The sequence below is a fragment of the Oncorhynchus masou genome, chromosome 22, assembly GCF_036934945.1.
Source record: "Oncorhynchus masou masou isolate Uvic2021 chromosome 22, UVic_Omas_1.1, whole genome shotgun sequence".
In the NCBI taxonomy this organism is placed as follows: domain Eukaryota; kingdom Metazoa; phylum Chordata; class Actinopteri; order Salmoniformes; family Salmonidae; genus Oncorhynchus; species Oncorhynchus masou.
In genome coordinates, this window is record NC_088233.1 from 26,206,101 (window position 1) to 26,227,241 (window position 21,141).

General features: G+C 44.6%; 1 protein-coding gene across 2 annotated transcripts in view; it reads right to left on the minus strand.

The window, feature by feature from the left end:
• Nucleotides 1-1,343: 1,343 nt before the first annotated feature.
• LOC135509242 (inactive serine protease PAMR1-like) overlaps nucleotides 1,344-21,141 on the minus strand; it is a 48,214-nt gene continuing 28,416 nt past the window's right edge. The window contains exons 5-14 of one of the 2 annotated variants that reach the window (XM_064929733.1): nucleotides 13,273-13,490; nucleotides 12,368-12,475; nucleotides 8,745-8,915; nucleotides 8,311-8,496; nucleotides 7,138-8,160; nucleotides 6,771-6,947; nucleotides 6,494-6,560; nucleotides 5,046-5,278; nucleotides 4,353-4,729; nucleotides 1,344-2,392 (exon numbers count right to left, since the gene is read on the minus strand). In XM_064929733.1, the coding sequence (XP_064785805.1) occupies nucleotides 1,823-2,392; nucleotides 4,353-4,729; nucleotides 5,046-5,278; nucleotides 6,494-6,560; nucleotides 6,771-6,947; nucleotides 7,138-8,160; nucleotides 8,311-8,496; nucleotides 8,745-8,915; nucleotides 12,368-12,475; nucleotides 13,273-13,490 (3,130 nt within the window). In that variant the 3' untranslated portion in view covers nucleotides 1,344-1,822. Of the gene's footprint in view, nucleotides 2,393-4,352; nucleotides 4,730-5,045; nucleotides 5,279-6,493; nucleotides 6,561-6,770; nucleotides 6,948-7,137; nucleotides 8,161-8,304; nucleotides 8,497-8,744; nucleotides 8,916-12,367; nucleotides 12,476-13,272; nucleotides 13,491-21,141 lie in introns of both variants that reach the window. The other variant, XM_064929732.1, reaches the window with a different exon arrangement.

Genomic DNA, 21,141 nt, shown 5'->3' on the forward strand with positions numbered 1-21,141 from the left:
TGCTGATAAAATTTAGGGAGTCTTGTTTTCAGATTAGACTTGTTAAAATCCTCAGCAACAATGAATGCAGCCTCCGGATAAATGGTTTCCAGTTTGCAAAGAGTTAAATAAAGTTTGTTCAGAGCCATCGATGTGTCTGCTTGGGGAGGGATATATACGGCTGTGATTATAATCGAAGAGAATTCTCTTGGTAGATAATGCGGTCTACATTTGATTGTGAGGAATTCTAAATCAGGTGAACAGAAGGATTTGAGTTCCTGTATGTTTCTTTCATCGCACCATGCCTCGTTAGCCATAAGGCATACACCCCCACCCCTCTTCTTACCAGAAAGGTGTTTGTTTCTGTCGGCGCGATGCGTGGAGAAACCCGTTGGCTGCACCGCTTCGGATAGCGTCTCTCCAGTGAGCCATGTTTCCGTGAAGTACAGAACGTTACAGTCTCTGATGTCCCTCTGGAATGATACCCTTGCTCGGATTTCATCAACCTTGTTGTCAAGAGACTGGACATTGGCAAGAAGAATGCTAGGAAGTGGTGCACGATGTGCCCGTCTCCGTAGTCTGACCAGAAGACCGCCTCGTTTCCCTCTTTTTCGGAGTCGTTTTTTTGGGTCGCTGCATGCATGTTGTGGACATTGTAAGAGAGAAAGTGGAGTTAGTACCATTTTGGTGTGTATGAATACCCAATCCCTCTGGTTGTGAGATTTGGGCTGAGCCTGGTTCCTATATTTGACTTAGATAGTTTGTGTGTATGCATTGATATGTAGGCTACGTTTGCCTTTTTTAAATTGATGTAGTTCTGTCCTTGAGCTGTTCTTGTCTATTCATCTTCTGTATTATGTCATGTTTCATGTTTTGTATGGACCCCAGGAAGAGTAGCTGCTGCTATTGCAACAGCTAATGGGGATCCTAATAAAATACCAAAATACCAATACCAGAGCATCCCTCCACATAAATCCATATAAATTGACGTTTTAAAACTGCCACCCTGTGGCTAAATGTTCACACTACACTTTCTCCATCGATTACTTACCAATTGTTCTCTTTAGATGCTTGCAGAGGGGTCAACACTTAAATTATTAACTGTGTTATACACACATGTAGGAACATCAATTATTTTGTTAATGATTTCAATTTGCAGGTGTTCGATTGCAGCCCTTATACTTGATCTGGATTAATTCATAGGATTTCTCTGGTCCTGGCCAAATGGCTGTCTGGTTTACATAGCAAGCACCAGGTTCTCTCTCTGAACTCTATTTAGTAGAATCACATGGGAATCCTTTGAATTAATGCTGGATGAAAGCTCACAGAACCACACTCGATGAATAACTCTAACCAGACCCCCGTTTCTTTACACACAACCACATATCTTTAATTAAAAACAACATTACATTTATGTCCTTCTATACAATATGTACATCCCTTGAACCACGTGCAGAGCCATAATAATAATTCATTACATTATATATACATATCAAAGAATACAATGAAAACCAGCTTTTCCCAGGGAACTGGTTTTCGTTTTCAGGTCTAAGACCAAATTTAAGGTAAAACATGAACACTGAAGTACTGTGCTGAGTGGAGAGCAGCTCTATCTGATCCGTTTGTGTTATGGCCTCCTAAAGTCAGCTCAGAGCACTGTACAGTCCAGTGTTACTCTGCTCTTTTGTGATCACACTCCCTGCTTGGGTATGACAAGAAGCAGGTAGATGGAAGAAAAATGAGAATGGAGAAAAATGTTGGCAAATAAAAGTAAGAGGAGGAATAATGATGAAGAGGGAGAGGGAGGAAAAAGAGATACAGGGCGAGTCACATCCTGGTGATGTCACTTCATATGGCTCTCTATCCAGTCTTTGAAGTTGGCCACATGTGTGTACACTGTAAACAGGTCTGGGTCACACTCTCCCTGGTCATACCCGAAACTTACCAACCCCAGCAGCCGCCACTCCCCTTTGGATGTGTCCTGCCCCTCTGGAGAGGCAAGAGAGGGGTCCTGGGGGGAGCCTGTCTGGGCAGGAAGGATCAGGATACCCCCTGTGTCCGCGGGACAGATGTTAGATGGGCTGTAGTCGGGTCGCTGGCGGCCACAGAGCATGTTGTCCGTGACGCTCACGGGCACCCCTTTACGGGCATACTGCTGCTCGCAGGGCACCACGTCGGCCAGGTGCTGCACACCCACCCTGGCCTGCTCCTCTTCCCCGATCCGGGGATCTGGCAGGGGGGCCCAGCCCGTCACCAACCCTTCTCTGGAGGTCACCTCTCCCCCCTGGATGTCAGGTAGGCAGAGGGGCAGGACCTTCTCCCCAATACGAGCCTTGTCCAGCAGCTTGATCACTGCCAGGTCTGAGTCAAGAACCAGGGGGTCGTAGTTGGGGTGGATAGAGATGGAGGCCACCTGAAGGAAAAGAGGAGGGATGGGAAGAGAGACAGAAAGAAATGATTATCAGGGAGTGAGAGGAAATAGACTGGTCAGTGAAAGAATCGGTACAGGTGGGATGGTCAGGGAGCGAAGGGGTAGTCAGAATGAAGAAGGAATTGTCAGAGATAGAGAGGAGGGATGGTAAGAGAAAGAATTGAGAGAGAAAGGCGGTGTCAAAAAAGAAAATCTGTAGAAAGAAGAGAGATCCTGTGCCAAACATAACAGCAGGGTGACAGCTTGGCTGTCAGTGGAATGACGTTAGCTGTGCTTGTTACCTGGCAACTCACTCACACTCCTCAATCACGTGCACATACACTATATATATACACAATTATGTGGGCATCCCTTCAAATTAGTGGATTTAGCTATTTCCGCAACATCCGTTGTTGACAGATATAAAATTGAGCACACAGCCATGCAATTTCCATAGACAAACATTGACAGCAGAATGGCCTTACTGAAGAGCTCAGTGACTTTCAATGTGCCACCTTCCCAACAAGTCTGTTCGTCTGTTCATCATTTCTGCCCTTCTAGAACTGCCCCGGTCAACTGTAAATGCTGTTATTGTGAAGTGGAAATGTCTAGGAGCAACAACGGCTCATTCACGAAGGGTAGGCCACACAAGCTCAAAGAACGGTACCTCCAAGTGCTGAAGCATGTAGCGGGTACAAATTGTCTGTCCTAGGTAGTAATACTTACTAACGAGTTCCAAACTGCCTCTGGAAGTAACATAAGCACAATAACTGTTTGTCAGGATCTTAGTGAAATGGGTTTCCATGGCTGAGCAGCCACACACAAGCCTAAGATCACCATGCGCAATGCCAAGTGTCGGTTGGAGGGTTAAAGCTCGCCGCCATTGGACTCCGGAGCAGTAGAAACGCGTTCTCTGGAGTGATGAATCGCGGTTCACCATCTGGCAGTCTGACGGATATATATGAGTCTGGCGGATGCCAGGAGAACTCTACCTGCCCCAATGCACAGTGCCAACTGTTAAGTTTGGTGGAGGAGCAATAATGATCTGGGGCTGTTTTTCATGGTTCGGGCTAGGCCCTTAGTTCCAGTGAAAGGAAATCTTAATGCTACAGCATACAATGACATTCTTGATGATTCTGTGCTTCCAACTTAGTGGCAACAGTTTGGGGAAGGCCCTTTCCTGTTTCAGCATGACAATGTCCATGTGCACAAAGTGAGGTCCTTACAGAAATGTTCCAATGTTCCAACATCTAGTGGAAACCTTTCCCAGAAGAGTGGAGGCTGTTATAGCAGCAAAAAGGGGACCAACTCCATATTTATGCCTATGATTTTGGAATGAGATTTTCGATGAGCAGATGTCCACATATTTTTGGTAATGTGGTGTATATTAATTGACAGCCTTTTATAAAGCGCATAATGCACCATTAGACCATATCATGTACAATATACTGCAAAATGGCAATACACTACTGTATATGTTGGTTAGATCCAGACTAGCCATGTCGCACAACCACATTGGTGATTACTTACGGTCAAAGTAGCTCTCTGGCACTTGTTCAATGATTGAACGTAAAACAAAACACGGGGCTGTTTTACATGGCTCGATGTAGTAGACATGATGTCATCGTTGTGAAATTATACATTTTAATTGGACACTGGTTCAAAACCACCCAGCCATTGATATTATATAGATGTAGACCTTGAGCTTTTACCATCTCATAAGGCTTGATAAATGTACCTATAGTGTGTAACATCATGTGTGGTGAACTGTACACCATAGCTGTATTTCAGTCTAATCATTGCAGTGTGTGGCTAAATACAGGTGGTCTCAGCCAACCACATCATCCATCATTCCCTACTCCTCTCCAAACTCACTCTCACTGCCCACCCCCACCCACTAACCCATTTAGCCACTCTCACTCTCTACTCCCCACCCTTAAAATCTCTCCATCCCCTCTCTTACCCTGAGATGCTGCAGGCCTTTGGTCTCCCGGAGGTCACTGCGGTAGTGTTTTCCCATCACCACCTTGACTGTGGCTGCATCCAGAGGGTACAGCTTCCCCAGTTCAGTCACACAGTGGGCTGCCAACACCACACTCCGCTGGTTCACCAGGGCCCCGCTACACACCAGCTGCCAGCCTGAGGCCTCATCCTGCCCCTGGGATCCAACCCCAGCACCTGATTCAGCTCCAGTCCCCTTCTTTAGTGACCCAGCAAGGCTGGCCTTCTTGTCCAGCTTGGTCCCTGCTCCGTTGGTGGGGCGTTGGTAGATGGCGGCTAGCCAGGGCCAGTGGGACTCTGCCGGGCTCTGGGGGTCAAAGGTGGGATGCTTCCCACACACTGGGAAAATAGAAGGATGGAGAGACAAGGGTGGAGGAGAGGAAAGTGTGGCCAGGCGTGAGAAGGGTGGGAAAGAAGGGGAAGGAAGATGTTAAACCTCAGATCTGCCAGAGTGATAAAACAACACTTGATACTGTATGGAAACCTTATTCCACATCACACCCAACCTGGAATATTACTTTTTCAATACAATTATCTTGATTGCTTAGTGTCTAAGTGTGGTTTGAAAGCGCAATTCTAGCATGCCTAGGTGGCGAGACACACCTTCCCTTTATATTAAGATATACATCAAGTAATGTGGCTCTGCTGCCCTCACCTGGTGAACAGGAGACATGACGCCCGCTCCACTTGCCAGTCTTGAGGCAGGTGCGGCGTGCACTGCCTGAGTGCTGGTAAAAGGGAGAGGCACACTCGTACGCTATGTGAGTGTGGAGGTGGTGGAACCCCTGGGGCAGCTGGGATAGCATTGGGGGAACTTTGGTGGGGCTGACAGACTGGAACATCTTCACAAACCCAGAGGATGAGTAGAGCTTATGCACAGGGGTCTTCCTGAGAGATGAGAGGGTTCCATTGAGATTCCTTTACAGAAACAAACTAGTGTATAATGTACCCAAAGAGTCTAGCAGTATGTATTAACTCCTTTTAGGTTTTTAAATGTTTCATTTATAGGCAGAGGCTGTCGATCTGTAGGTAACCACCCTGTTCCAATCCCGTCTGCTCCCCTGGAATACCGGAAAGATCTGTATCACGTTCTGCGCATGTGTTTCTTTACCTCTACTTATTAACGACCCCAAAAATGTGTGGTCACTCTCCCTTCACACTTCTCACTGTCAATTGTGAATGATCTTCTTAGTTATGTACAGTGTTGTTTTGAATAATGTACAGTGAGCCAATTGTAGAGCAGGTAGTGTTAACAAACTGTAGTATATCCTACCTGTCTTGTTTCAATCAATGCACATATTTTGCCTAGTGGCACACTGTTTAGTTACGCGCGCATGAGATCAAAATGCGACCATTCGCACATTCATCCTAAAATCTCATTGGAAATGAGGTGCTGTTTTTTGTCTTAAAGTAACGTTACACTACAGTATGCTGTTATATTCGGTTCTGTTATGTACAATACTATCATTATGTGATCTTGCAGATATTGATTAAACTCTGATCGAGCACCATTTGCCAGAATAGAGAGTAGAGACTGTGCCTAAAGTAGAGAATCCTGCACATGCACAGAAGCTGTGGGACCTTTAGCTGTTGGGAAGAAAGATCCAGGAAAAGTCCGATCCGCAGGCGTTCCGTAATTGATATGTGGGCTTCACATGGTAAAGTGGTTCTGTCACACACAATAAAGAGCTAAGTCATCTGTTGTGATGTGTGCATTAATCAGGGTCATACATTGTGTTTATGGTCTCTCTCGTGTGGTGTGCCAATGATGTTGATATATGATTATGCACATATACGTTTTATGTATGTGGTTTTGATATATGGGGCGGCAGGTTAGCCTGGTGGTTAGAGTGTTGGACCAGAAACTAGTAACCGAAAGGTTGCAAGTTCAATTCCCCGAGCTGATAAGGTAGAAATCTGTCATTCTGCCCCTGAACCTACTGTTCCTAGGCCGTCATTGAAAATAAGAATTTGTTCTTAACTGACTTGCCTGGTTAAATAAAGGTCAGATAAATAAGAAAAATGATGATTGCGATGGCAATGTGGATATACATTAAATATGGACTATATAATGTGTATTATTATGTGTGCTCTGTAACATACCTGGATGGAGCTTGTGGAGGCAGAACTCTCTGTCTGACCAGCTCTGAGACCTTGGACTCTCTGCAGGCTGCAGACAAACACACACAGGGTTCCCATTAATACCTACTGACAGGCTGGCAGCTGCTTTCATTCTCAATGTTGGTTTGATTAGAGGCTGCTAAAAATAGTGCTCAACTGGCAGGTGCTCCAGTGTGTCCCTTGTTGATAATCACAAAGTTGAGGCACACACGCTCGCATGCACTCACACACACAAACTCGCACACACATAAGTGCCTACCTCTCACACAAAGGGGTTGAGTGCCCCCCCAGGTTCCACCAGGCTGGCAGGTGCGTCTGGCGTCACCACTCAGAGCGTAGGAGTGATTACAAAAGAAATCCACTGTCTCTGGCACCAGCCCTGGCACTACCTGCTGGTACCCATGATAGAGCTGTGGGAGAGGGGGACAGCTCTCCTCTGGAAGAAGAGGTGGAGGGAAGAGAGGGGAAAGAGAGGAGGTGCAGAATGTAAGATAGATAGGTGGAGAGCTAGCGAGAGATTGGAGAACAAAATGTAAGATGCTGAGGGTCATTATAATATCTGTTTCAATAATGCAGTGTATTGTACAACATGCACCTGAAGTGTTCGGGGTGATTCTGAGTCTTACCACTGATGCTTTGGTTTTCTCTCTTCTCATCATCAGACTCCTCTTTAGTTGTTTTGTCAGAATCTTTTCCAGTATTTTCCTCTTCAGGTTTGCTTGTACTTGCCATTGTATCTTTAGTTGAGCTTACATCTTTAGTTGCTCCTATATCTTCGTTTGGCTTTTCCACCAGCCTCTCAGTTTCCTGGCCTCCTGATGAATATGGGGTGAACTGTGTGTTGTTGTTTCTAGTTGGAATAAAAATCTTCACAATGTCTTTAGACATTGTTGTATTCATACCCTGCTCTATGTCATTGGTGCCAAACACATCCGTAACAGTGTACTCTACAGCAAATGTGTCTCCCCTTGGTTTTAACTCAGTGTAATCTATGGCAAATGTGTCTCCCCTAGGTTTTAACTCAGTGTAATCTATGGCAAATGTGTCTCCCCTAGGTTTTAAGTCATTAGGATCAACTATGTTTGGATCACTGCTTTTATCTACTGGATCCTCTTTCTTCTTCTCTTCCTCCTGTCCTTTATCTTCCACCAACACCACTATCTCAGGGATCTCTGTTGTCTTTCCTATCTCCTGTATCACGTCTGTGTCTCCCCCAGTATCTGGACTGACATCTATGTCTGCGATGGTTTTCCCCAAGTCATTTTCTCTCTCTCCCTCCAGTGTGTTTACAATGTCATCCGTTTCTTTACTGTCCACTCTATCCTTGGGACCTCCAGAAGGTTTATCTAGCCCAGGTTCTTTTTCTTTGTCACTTGTTTTATCCTCGTTTCGTCCTGGGATGTTAACCAGAGTAATGTCTATGTTTTTGTCTTTACCATCCACTGTTGTGTTCCTCAGGCCTGCGTCTGGATCTTTATCAGCCACGTCCTCTTTGATACCTGTATTATAGTCTTTCTCTTTGTCTTTGGGTTTTTCAATGTCTTTGTCAGTGTCTTTCTCTTTTCCTGCATCCTTTTCTTTGTCCTTTTCTGTATCTCTTGCTTTGTCATTTCCTTTGTCTTTGCCTGGTTCAGCAAGTGTATTATTCACTGTAAGAAAACAAGTGAATTTCTGGATTGAAATAAGTGTTGTTATACAGTTGGCTAACCATTCTGAATGGTTGTACACATTCTACTAGTGAAATATTATCAATTGTGACTCTGATTCCCATCATGCCTTGCTCTGATCCTAACCTTTACCACATGTGGGGGGTGTTCCGCTCCAGGTGTTGTTGGGCAAACAGGTCCTCTGGTGCGTCCCGCTCAGCTTGTAGGGCCGGTAGCACAGGTACTGCAGGGCTATGATGATATCATTGGGCCCGTACACTAGGAAGTGGTCTCCATGCACAGGCTTGGCTGGGATGGCACATAATTTCACCATAGGCACTGCAGAGGAACACAGATAACATGTAGGATCAGTGATGCTGCAATTCAGATTGTCAGACACTATTGAACTTGCAGATGAGTTGTAAATATGTTTATTCCTTAGAGGAGCTGTTGTGTTAACATGTCTCAAATGGTATTGTATAAAACAAACCTACGGTGTCAATGTCTCTAAAGTCAATCAGGTTGGATTTTTCACCAAGCATCTAAATTGTTTGTTGTGCTGTGCCCCTCTCTCTCTGGCCTCTTACCACACTGGGGGGCAGGAGTGCTCCAGGTGCCATCCTGGAGGCAGATGGCGGTGCGGATCCCCCTGAGCTCGAACCCAGGGTCACAGCGGAATGTGACTCGCGCCCCTGAGTGATGGAATATCCCCTCTGTGGAGCCATGGACAGGTACTGGGGGCCTCCTGCACCCTACAACTGGAAGGACACAATAACATATGTACAAATATATTAGGAGACCTCAGAATGTAGTGCTACACACACACTGAAATATAAACAACCCTCCTCACACATTCTTATTTAATTGGATATCACAATTTCGTGATATCCAATTGCGATCCAATTACGATCTTGTCTCATCACTGCAACTACCGAACAGGCTCGAGAGAGACATAGGACCACACAGCTACTGCTCACATAACCTAAGTGCGTTTACTGCTGTGCGGTATTAGTACAATATTATCTAGTGTTAAAACACCTCCTTCTGAACAGCCACCTACAGCTTCAGGGCTCTCAGAACCCAGTTCACAGCTCACAAACCCATTCTTCCTCCTCAGCATTACTTCTTTGAGTAGGTAGAAGTTATAAATACAGCCTCCACATCTTACCGCCTTATTAGTAGATCATTTCAGCAGGCTTGGTAAGAGTGAGAACAGCTCAGAAGGGAATGTTAACACATTGTCTGGAACGGAGGAATACATAGAAAACTCCCAGTAAAAAGAAGCTTTAGTTAAACTGTTTCATTTTCCAAGGTAGTGGGTGTTTTTATGATGTGGGTTAGTAGCATGCAGCTTGGACTAGTCGACTGGAATGGAATAGTGTGTAAATGTTCAAACAATGCCCAACTGTGAAATAGAGAACTTGATTGACACAAATAGCACACATCAACTTGTAATTCACCATTGGGTCCCCTCTCTCTGATCTGGAACCAAGCTGAATACCAATCACACACATGTCGGCACAAACACATGCACACACCTACACAGACTTATTATGGTCATTCTATATCACTCTGGCCTTACTGTGGCTATTGGGGCAAAGCATTGTAGGACCTGCCCCATGCCTCTCTCCCTCTCTCTGGCCGTGGTCTGATAGCAGTGGAACCCTCCCTATAATCAGTGTCTCCCTGCCTTCCAGTGTTTCCACCATTCAGTTGAGCCGTGGGACGGGACAGGGGAAATTCGCTTGGAATTCCAGACATGGAAAAGAAAAAACGTGCACAAGACTATTGAGTCATTTTCTTATTGGAAAAACAGCTCAAATGTATAGGGATGTTTAATTGAGAGCCAATCATGTCCTCTGTTTGGCCACACCCAAGTCCTCCCATCCCTGTGTGTGTGTGTGTGTGTGTGTGTGTGTGTGTGTGTGTCTGTCTGTCTGTCTGTGTCATTATGAAGGAATGCTAACAGAGGATGTTATGATTAAAGAAGCACAATTAATTCACCACTATGGTTCAGTATTCTTAGTCTAAAATAAAGACTGCATCAGAGATATACAGAGAGTTAGGAAAGAATCCTTTCTTGAAATCATGTCATTCTGACAAAGGTTGTATACGACATTAGTGTTATCCTAAATCTATCTCGCAAACGAGCAGTCCGTCCCTCCTCACAGGAATTCCAGATGGAACGAGATTCCATCTGGGGGGGGGGTGATGTTGGGTAAGGAAACCTAGACCTGAGTCCAGACGGCCATTAAGAAGCAGGGTTGTGGTGGAGCTGTGGACAGAAGGAGCTCCAGCTATACAGGGCCCTGTTGGAGCCCTCTCAAGGCGAGGCTGCCTGGCATGGTTTGGTTGGCAGGCAGGTGACTGACCCAGATTCAGATGGGCTGAGGGAAGCTTAGCCAATCTTAGTCTTGATTACTTATTTTCCACTTGCCCATATCTGTCATTCTCTCTCTCACTCTCTCTTCCTCTGCCTCTCTCTATCGCTCTCATCATTCGCTCTGGGTCGGTATTTCTCTCCAAGATGTTTACAATCAATACATACAGTAAACTCAGATGGTGAGGTGCAGTTTCATGAAGTCAGAATTCTGTCAGGTGGTCAGAGTGGTTTATAGTCCATCTGTCGACATGGGACACAGTTTCCCCAGCTGCTGATTGCACAGGGCTAGAGAGGGAGATGACCAGTGGGGAATAGGGAGGTGACCAGTGGGGAATAGGGAGGTGACCAGTAAGGAATAGGGACATGACCAGTAGGGAATAGGGAGGTGACCAGTAGGGAATAGGGAGGTGACCAGTAGGGAATAGGGAGGTGACCAGTAGGGAATAGGGAGGTGACCAGTAGGGAATAGGGAGGTGACCAGTAGGGAATAGGGAGGTGACCAGTAGGGAATAGGGAGGTGACCAGTAGGGAATAGGGAGGTGACCAGTAGGGAATAGGGAGGTGACCAGTAGGGAATAGGGAGGTGACCAGTGGGGAATAGGGAGGTGACCAGTGGGGAATAGGGAGGTGACCAGTGGGGAATAGGGAGGTGACCAGTGGGGAATAGGGAGGTGACCAGTGGGGAATAGGGAGGTGACCAGTAGGGAATAGGGAGATGACCAGTAGGGAATAGGGAGATGACCAGTAGGGAATAGGGAGATGACCAGTAGAGAATATGGAGATGACAGCAGGGAATATGGAGATGACCAGTAGGGAATATGGAGATGACAGCAGGGAATATGGAGATGACCAGTAGGGAATAGGGAGATGACCAGTAGGGAATAGGGAGATGACCAGTAGGGAATAGGGAGGTGACCAGTAGGGAATAGGGAGGTGACCAGTAGGGAATAGGGAGGTGACCAGTAGGGAATAGGGAGGTGACCAGTAGGGAATAGGGAGTTGACCAGTAGGGAATAGGGAGGTGACCAGTAGGGAATAGGGAGGTGACCAGTAGGGAATAGGGAGGTGACCAGTAGGGAATAGGGAGGTGACCAGTGGGGAATAGGGAGGTGACCAGTGGGGAATAGGGAGGTGACCAGTGGGGAATAGGGAGGTGACCAGTGGGGAATAGAGAGGTGACCAGTGGGGAATAGGGATGTGACCAGTGGGGAATAGGGATGTGACCAGTGGGGAATAGGGAGGTGACCAGTAGGGAATAGGGAGCTGAACAGCAGGGAATAGGGAGATGACCAGTAGGGAATATGGAGATGACCAGTAGGGAATAGGGAGATGACCAGTAGGGAATAGGGAGATGACCAGTAGGGAATAGGGAGATGACCAGTAGGGAATAGGGAGATGACCAATAGGGAGATGACATCAGGGAATAGGGAGGTGACCAGTCGGGAATAGGGAGATGAACAGCAGGGAATAGGGAGATGACCAGCAGGGAATATGGAGATGACCAGGAGGGAATAGGGAGGTGACCAGTAGGGAATAGGGAGGTGACCAGTAGGGAATAGGGAGGTGACCAGTAGGGAATAGGGAGGTGACCAGTAGGGAATAGGGAGGTGACCAGTAGTGAATGTGAATGTGACTTACTCATTGTTGTATGCACTATTTGGACTCTCTGAAGAGATGGTCATGGGAGAATTCTACCTTAGAATAGAACATTCCACATGCTTGTTGTCTGAGGTCTTTGTTTTAACTGTACTGTATAGCTGGAAGACACCAGTAACACAAGTCACATCACCTCTGTGAATAGTTTGACCCAAAGTTTAGTGTACTCACCATTCTCACACCGCTGTCCAGTGTAGCCAGCCAGACAGCCACAGTGGTAGGACAGGGACGTGTCCAGGATACAGGTTCCATCATGGAGACAGGGGGAGGAGCTGCATGCTGAAAACACAAGGAGCAGGAAGGATGCTTAGACATGTTACATGGGCTACATAACAGTAGTTAAAAAATATACAAATAATTGCAGGCTTTCCTCGCTCCCACCCTTCATCTGCACTAATAAAAGGAGGCCAGGAGAGGAACCATTGATCTGTTCTGAGTATTGATCTGAAATACAGTCAAAGTTTGTAGTGGATTGTTTATTTTGGGGATATGGCAAGAAATGTATGAAATGTATATAGGTGAGAAAATACTTTAGTGTTTACATTCACGCCTACTCTCCAACACCCATCCCCAAAATGTACAGTATCCTGTGGTATGTATTTGTGGCTTGAGTAGACTGCTTGGAGTACTATGTTACCATGTGTGTTCATGGTGATTGGGTTTGAATGAGGAGCTGAGTGACAGGTTAAATTGGAACTTATGTGATTTCTCTCTTAGGCTGCCAAGCAGGGATTCCCTGGAATGAGTTTGATAAGGGTGTGCTCTGCTTAGTTATCATAACAGCCATAAGTTAACATTCAGGTTGCTACCGAAGCCCTCATCTACCTATTCCCTACTGGTCACCTCCCTATTCCCCACTGGTCACATCCCTATTCCCCACTGGTCACCTCTCTATTCCCCACTGGTCACCTCCCTATTCCCCACTGGTCACCTCCCTATTCCCCACTGGTCACCTCCCTATTCCCCACTGGTCACCTCCCTATGGGATATTTGCAAACCACAATATATTCCCAGATCTTATTCATCAATTTGCCAACTTTCGGTTCAAAATCTACTCTGGGAGGTACTGTTCCTACCTGAGCTTTCCTGGAAGGTGGCGAAGAAGCCGTCAAAGTTCTTATAGCCATCGGCTACAAACAGGACGTGTAGGGAGTTGCCAGAGCTCTGGATTGGAGCAGGCCTGTTGTTCCCACAGAACCGACCAATCACACGAGAGTTGATACTGTCACCATCACGCACCTCAATGTAGTCGTAGCGACAGGAATGGTCAAACTCCAGGCTCAGCATCATAAACCTGTGGGTGAGTGAGTGAGTGAGTGAGTGAGTGAGTGAGTGAGTGAGTGAGTGAGTGAGTGAGTGAGTGAGTGAGTGAGTGAGTGAGTGAGTGAGGGAGGGAGGGAGGGAGGGAGGGAGGGAGGGAGGGAGGGAGGGAGGGAGGGAGGGAGGGAGGGAGGGAGCTGGTTAGAAGTATCTTAGGGAGACTGTTCTAAATGATTTTATTACCGAGTTTATTTAGTGGTATTGACAGTTTACCTCAATGTGAAGTACTAATGGGAGTATAGGGTTTGGGGGGTTGGTTTGCGACACAAATCCACATAAATTGATCTCCACACCTTGAATTAACCTGGAAATATATGTGACTACAGCTAAAACATTGCAAGTGAAAAAAGTATGTATTTTGAGAACGTACGTATTCTCTTGCAGTGACATTTAAATGGTGTGTATACGGAAGCCAATTGGCACGGTTTGTTTCAGCTAGTCACTTATGCCATTCACTCATCCTGTCACTCCTCTGTTTATTCCAGCCAGAAAGTTTTCATTGCACTAGCCAGGCCTGGATTTTCCATTTAAAACCAATTAAGAGGTTTCTCACGTGGTATAAATAGTAAACATGATGTAAATGGTGTGTTATTGCACCTCGTTGCCCCCCTTGACTCTGAGTAAGGAGACTTCTCTTTCTTTCCTGCTCGAGCCCTTGTTTTTACTGGAGCGCTCTGAGAGGGTTCGCCTACCTGGCTTTACTGGCGCTGCCATCCTGGCTGGCACCATCTCACACCCCTGACTTTTACTACAGCCAGCAGTAGTGATTGGAACAGTGATTCCACTACTTTGCACAACTCACTTCCTTTTAAATGGAGGTGAGAATTGAATGTTTAAATTCCTCCCGTTGTGGTGAAAGCAAAATCTATTACGGATATGGAATCTTTTCACGAAGGCAAAACTGATGAGTACTTTTTCATACAGTCATCTGTTTTTAAGCTTCCCTCGCCTGCGAAAGAGATCAATGCTTAAAAAAATAAATGACTCAGTCGTTTATAAAAAATGTATCTGCAAGTCTTTAAGCTGAGATCATGTCGAATGCTCTCCAAATTGAGGCAACAAAGCTACAATTGTTACTAATGGGACAATAATGCACTTGAGCTAAGATCAAAAATGTAAGATATGACGATACAATTGTTAGTGACACAGGCTGTGTAAACAGAACATATTTTAGACATACATTTTACAACGACGGATGTTTGAGTTAACAGATGTCCAGTTATAGAAAACATACGCTATATTAGTAGTCAAGCTTCGGTACTATTAGAAACATCTTAGGGATACTTGATGTGTTCACCCTAACTTTAAGAGTAAATTTGCACATAACACTCAATACGGATCCCCACAATTTTCCATCAGAGTTGTATATTTTGAACACAGTGACAAATGTATGGTATGTGTGTTTGATGCCTGTAAATATCTGATCTCATTCTTCAGAATCAGTCATCAAATCAAACATGTGTGACTGACTGTATTAACACTGGTCTGATTGTAAGTTATTGATTGTAAGTTGTTGAAGTGTCATTGGTGTACGATTTGCTTATTAACTCAAAATGTCACACTGCCAAGCTGAATAGTATGATTGGTGAATACACTGATGTCAACTCCCACCATGCTCCGTCAGCTTTCCCTGTGAATATAAGGTCATCCAGAGGTCTGTGTGGCTTTGGGACCTGTTTTAATTGGAGTTTAAGAGAATAGGATACTTGGTGAGAGAAACATATTGGTATATCCTTTTAATGAACAAGCTTGGATTTTTGGTGGAACAGAACAGTGAGTGATGCCAGCTGGAAACAGTACAAGGAATACAGAAAACAAGGATTTGGATGGGGTGTGAGTTTACAATCTATATTGGTAGATTTAAGATCTTTGGCTCAACATATAAAGGAGAATTTTACCTCATATTTTAAATCAGAATTTGTCACAATACCAAGTTTCCCTAAGTGTTATCAAAGTCTCGGACTGGAGACCGTCGCTGGGGGCCCCGGACCGGAGAATGTCGCTGGGGGCTCCGGACCATCACTGGATGCTCCGGACCGTCGCTGGAGACTCAGGACTGGGGACCGTCATTGGGGTGTCATGCCATAACTCCTCACTGGAGGCTTCGTGCCATGGATCATCACTGGAAGCTTTGTGCCAAGAATCATCACTTGAAAGTTCTTGCCTTGGATCATCACTGAAATGGAGAGACACACAGGAGGCCTGGCTCTGGGAGCAGGCACAGGACTCACCAGGCTGGGGAGACACACAGGAGGCCTGGCTCTGGGAGCAGGCACAGGACTCACCAGGCTGGGGAGACACACAGGAGGCCTGGCTCTGGGAGCAGGCACAGGACTCACCAGGCTGGGGAGACACACAGGAGGCCTGGCTCTGGGAGCAGGCACAGGACTCACCAGGCTGGGGAGACACACAGGAGGCCTGGCTCTGGGAGCAGGCACAGGACTCACCAGGCTGGGGAGACATACAGGGGGCCTGGCTCTGGGAGCAGGCACAGGACTCACCAGGCTGGGGAGACACACAGGAGGTTTAGTTCTTGGCAGAGGCACCGGATACACTGGGCCGTGGAGGCGCACTGGCGGTCTCGAGCGCAGAGCTGGCATAGCCCGTTCTGGCTGGATGCCCACTTCCACCCGGCAAATGCGGGACACTGGCACAGAGCACGCCGGCCTGTGAAAGCTCACTTGAGACACCGTGCGCATCACCCCATAGCACGGTGCGTGACCAGTCACATGCTCGCCACGGTAAGCACGGGGAGTTGGCTCAGGTCTGAATCCTGACTCTGCCACACTCCCCGTATGCCCCTCCCCAAAATTATTTTGGGGCTGCCTCTCATGCCTGCTTCGATGGTTATCCTCCTCATATCACCACCGCTCAGCTTTAGCTGCTTCCAGTTCCTCTTTCGGATGGCAATATTCCCCAGCCTGCTCCAGGGTCCTTTCCCGTCAAGGATTTACTCCCAAGTCCATGAATCCTGAACACGCTGCTCCTCCTTACCATGCTGCTTTGGTCCGTTTGTGGTGGGAAGTTCTGACACGGCCGTTGAATGAAGAGGACCAAGGTGCAGCGTGGTGGGCGTACATGTTTTCTTTATTAGAAAAAGACGCTGAACAAAACAATAAACACTACAAAACAAACCGTGATGCTTAAGGATAAGTGCCATAAACAAAGTCAACTTCCCACAAAGACAGGTGTGACATAGGGCTACCTAAGTATGGATCTCAATCAGAGAAAACGATAGACAGCTGTCCCTGATTGAGAACCCTACCCGGCCAAAACATAGAAATACAAATAATAGAACATAGAATACCCACCCCAAATCACTCCCTGACCAAACCAAATACAGATAAACAGGATCTCTAAGGTCAGGGCGTGACAGTCTCTTAGGTCAAGGGCGGCAGGGTAGCCTAGTGGTTAGTGTTGGACTAGTAACCAAAAGGTTGAAAGTTTGAATCCCCTAGCTGACAAGGTCCAAATGTGTTGTTCTGCCCCTGAACAACGCAGTTAACCCACTGTTCCTAGGCTGTCTTTGAAAATAAGAATGTGTTCTTAACTGACTTTCCTAGTTAAAAGAAGAAAAAAGGGGCTTGTGCTAATTGGCCCTGGGTTTTCGTTTTCGGGAATATCTTAGGGGCCTTAAAAGTATTGGCGTGCAGCGTGTGTTGCTGTGTAACTCGCTGAGTGTGTTGTTGTCCGTCATTAGTACGGCAATAAATAAGCGTGATGTAGCCAAGAGTAGTGAGTAATAAATAGAAGATGGTCCTGCCAGTAAGGTTTAGCTGGCTGATGCCAAAACTCATAACTTTCCATTAGTCCAACTATGAGCAGAGCAACATGAAACAGAGAAGAGCACTATTTCATTCATGGTTTCTGTGGCTTGTATGTCATATAATACATAAAACAGCAGTATGAGGCCCTATTTCTTCACTTGGAGATATTTCATCAATCTCTTTCTGTCGATAGACCATGTCGTGTGACGATAGCCCAAGCGGGCCTGGAAACCTGTTTTATGTCTTTACTGTACTTGCAGACACATTTGTCATCTGATCATAGAGCTTGGCATGGTTGTGTAGTTTAACCTGGAACTTTATGTGTATGTGAAGAATGCTATTTTTTTCTATGGATCTGTTTATTTTAACACTCAAAGCTATTACTGTGTGTACTACATATTGTGCCAACAGACTGAATGCAGCTCAATATTCAATGTGGCTTTTTTTATCATAAAAGCCCTCAAATATATGCTTGCCTGTCGAAAAGTTTTATGTATTTTGGAAAAAATACATCACATAAAAAAATACATCACATAAATGAAATGCAATGACTTTTATTCAAGACTTTGTGTGGTTCCAACCTTCGTCTAGACATTGGGCCATGAAATACCTCTCATAGAACTGTGAAAACTGAAATTAAATTAGTCTTAAATGGGTCAAGTATTAATAACTATTACAGATGGTCACCAGAGAGGCCAAAGTCTAGCCTTTTCATGTCAGAGGAAAATATGACTAAGTGACACTGATTGTTTCACAATGCTTGACTAGCTAGAACTAGCTTTCATTTAGCAGCACCAGGCTTAAATTAATTAAACATCCTAAGGATCTGACCCTTTTTTTAAATTTCGCCAAAAAATACATACCCAAATCTAACTGCCTGTAGCTCAGGACCTGAAGCAAGGATATGCATATTCTTGATACCATTTAAAAGGAAACACTTTGTATTTTGTGGAAATGTGAAATGACTGTAGGAGAATATAACAAATTAGATCTGGTAAAAGATAATACAAAAAAAAATGTTTTCAAAATATTTTTGGGTCCATCATCTTTGAAATGCAAGAGAAAGGCCATAATATAATATTGCAGTTTTGGCTCAATTTAGATTTTGTCCACTAGATGACAGCAGTGTGGGTGCAAAGTTTCAGATTGATCCAGTAATACTGGACAATATTTTGTATCAAGTCTGCCCAAAGGTGCCAATTTGGTAAATTGATACATTTTTAAGTACATAACTATAGAGAAAATACAAAAATAATATGGTAATATAATATTTAAATTTACACGCTCCCACAAATGTCCTACATGATGGATCATTAGCGTTTACACTAACTTTCACACATCTAGATGGCTAGGCGGGATGGGTGTGGAGCCGGAGGCAGCAGGGGTTCAAACTGTAGGACCCAGATCTTGCATTTGAATATAAAAAAATTGATTTTATCAAACAAAACTGTGGTACATTTTATCACTGGGACCCTCAGGATTCAAATCAGAGCAAGATTACTGAATGTAAGTACATTATTTACCTTCAGAGGTGAATGTATCAATTGATTAAAAAAATGTTGTTGTGCACTATCCTCAAACAATAGTATGGTATTTTTTCACTCTAATAGCTACTGTAAATTAGACAGTGCAGTTAAATTAACAAGAATTTAAGCTTTCTGCTCGTATAAGACATGTCTATGTCCTGGAAAGTTTGCTGTTTCTTACAACGTCATGCTACTCACATTAGCGCACATTAGCTCAACCGTCCTGATGTGGGGACACCAATCCCGTAGAGGTTTTTAACTTCTTCGATATAGGGGGCGCTCTTTTAATTATTGGATAAAAAAACGTTCCCGTTTTAAACAAGATATTTTGTCACGAATATATGCTCGACTATGCATATAATTGACAGCTTTGGAAAGAAAACACTCTGACGTTTCCAAAACTGCAAAGATTTTATCTGTGAGTGCCACAGAACTGATGCTACAGGCGAAACCAAGACTAAATTTAAAACAGGAAATGGCCCAGATTTTGAGGGCGCTGTGTTCCAATGTCTCCTTATATGGCTGTGAATGCGCCAGGAATGAGCCTACACTTTCTGTCGTTTCCCCAAGGTGTATGCAACACTGTGACGTATTTGTAGGCATATCATTGGAAGATTGACCATAAGAGACTACATTTACCAGGTGCCCGCTTGGTGTCCTCCGTCAAAATTATTGCATAATCTCCAGCTGCGTGCATTTTACCATTTGCTTCAGAGGAGAAAGTCAACTGCCACTAATTATTTATCATCGAATAGATATATGAAAAACACCTTGAGGATTGTTTCTAAATAACGTTTGCCATGTTTCTGTCGATATTATGGAGTTAATTTGGAAAAACGTTTGGCGTTGTAATGACTGAATTTTCAGGTTTTTTTCTTAGCCAAATGTGATGAACAAAACGGAGCGATTTCTCCTACACAAATAATCTTTTTGGAAAAACTGAACATTTGCTATCTAACTGAGAGTCTCCTCATTGAAAACAACTGAAGTTCTTCAAAGGAATATGATTTTATTTGAATGCTTTTCTTGTTTTTGTGAAAATGTTGGCTGCTGAATGCTAGGCTTAATGCTATGCTAGCTATCAATACTCTTACACAAATGTTTGTGTAGCTATGGTTGAAAAGCATATTTTGAAAATCTGAGATGACAGTGTTGTTAACAAAAGGCTAAGCTTGTGAGTGAATATATTTCTTTCATTTCATTTGTGATTTTCATGAATAGTTAACCTCTTACATCTATGGGGGCGCTATTTCATTTTTGGATGAAAAACGTTCCCGTTTTAAACAAGATATTTTGTCACAAAAAGATGCTCGACTATGCATATAATTGATAGCTTTCGAAAGAAAACACTCTGACGTGTCCAAAACTACCAAGATATTCTCTGTGCGTGCCCTAGAACGTGAGCTTCAGGCAAAACCAAGATGAGATGGCATCCAGGAAATGAGCAGGATTTTTGAGGCTCTGTTTTCCATTGTCTCCTTATATGGCTGTGAATGCGAGAGGAATGAGCCTGCCCTTTCTGTCGTTTCCCCAAGGTGTCTGCAGCATTGTGACGTATTTGTAGGCAGATCATTGGAAGATTAACCATAAGAGACCACATTTACCACGTGTCCGCCCGGTGTCCTGCGCCGAAATTGGTGCGCAAAAGTCACCTGCCAGTATTTTTCCATGGGATACAGAGAGGAAAGCAAGCTTCCACGAACTGCATATCAATGAAGAGATATGTGAAAAAACACCTTGAGGATTTATTCCAAACAACGTTTGCCATGTTTCGGTCGATATTATGTAGTTAATCCGGAAAAAGTTTTACGTTGTAGGTGACTGAATTTTCGGTTCGTTTTCGGTAGCCAGACGCAATGTAGAAAACGGAACGATTTCTCCTACACACAGACACTTTCAGGAAAAACTGCGCATTTGGTATGTAACTGAGAGTCTCCTCATTGAAAACATCAGAAGCTCTTCAAAGGTAAATTATTTTATTTATTTGGTTATCTGGTTTTTGTGAAAATGTTGGGTGCTAAATGCTACTCAAAATGCTATGCTAGCTTTGCATACTCTTACACAAATTAGTCAATTTCTATGGTTCAAAAGCATATTTTGAAAATCTGAGATGACAGTGTTGTTAAGAAAAGGCCAATGCTTGAGAGCAGACGCATTATTTTCATTTTATTTGCGATTTTCGGAAATCGTTAACGTTGCGTTATGCTAATGAGCCTGAGGCTTTAGTCACAAACCCGGATCCGGGGTGGGGAGTTTCAAGAAGTTAACGTTGCGTTATGGTAATGAGCTTGAGGCTATGATTACGCTCCCGGATAAGGGATTGCTCGACGCA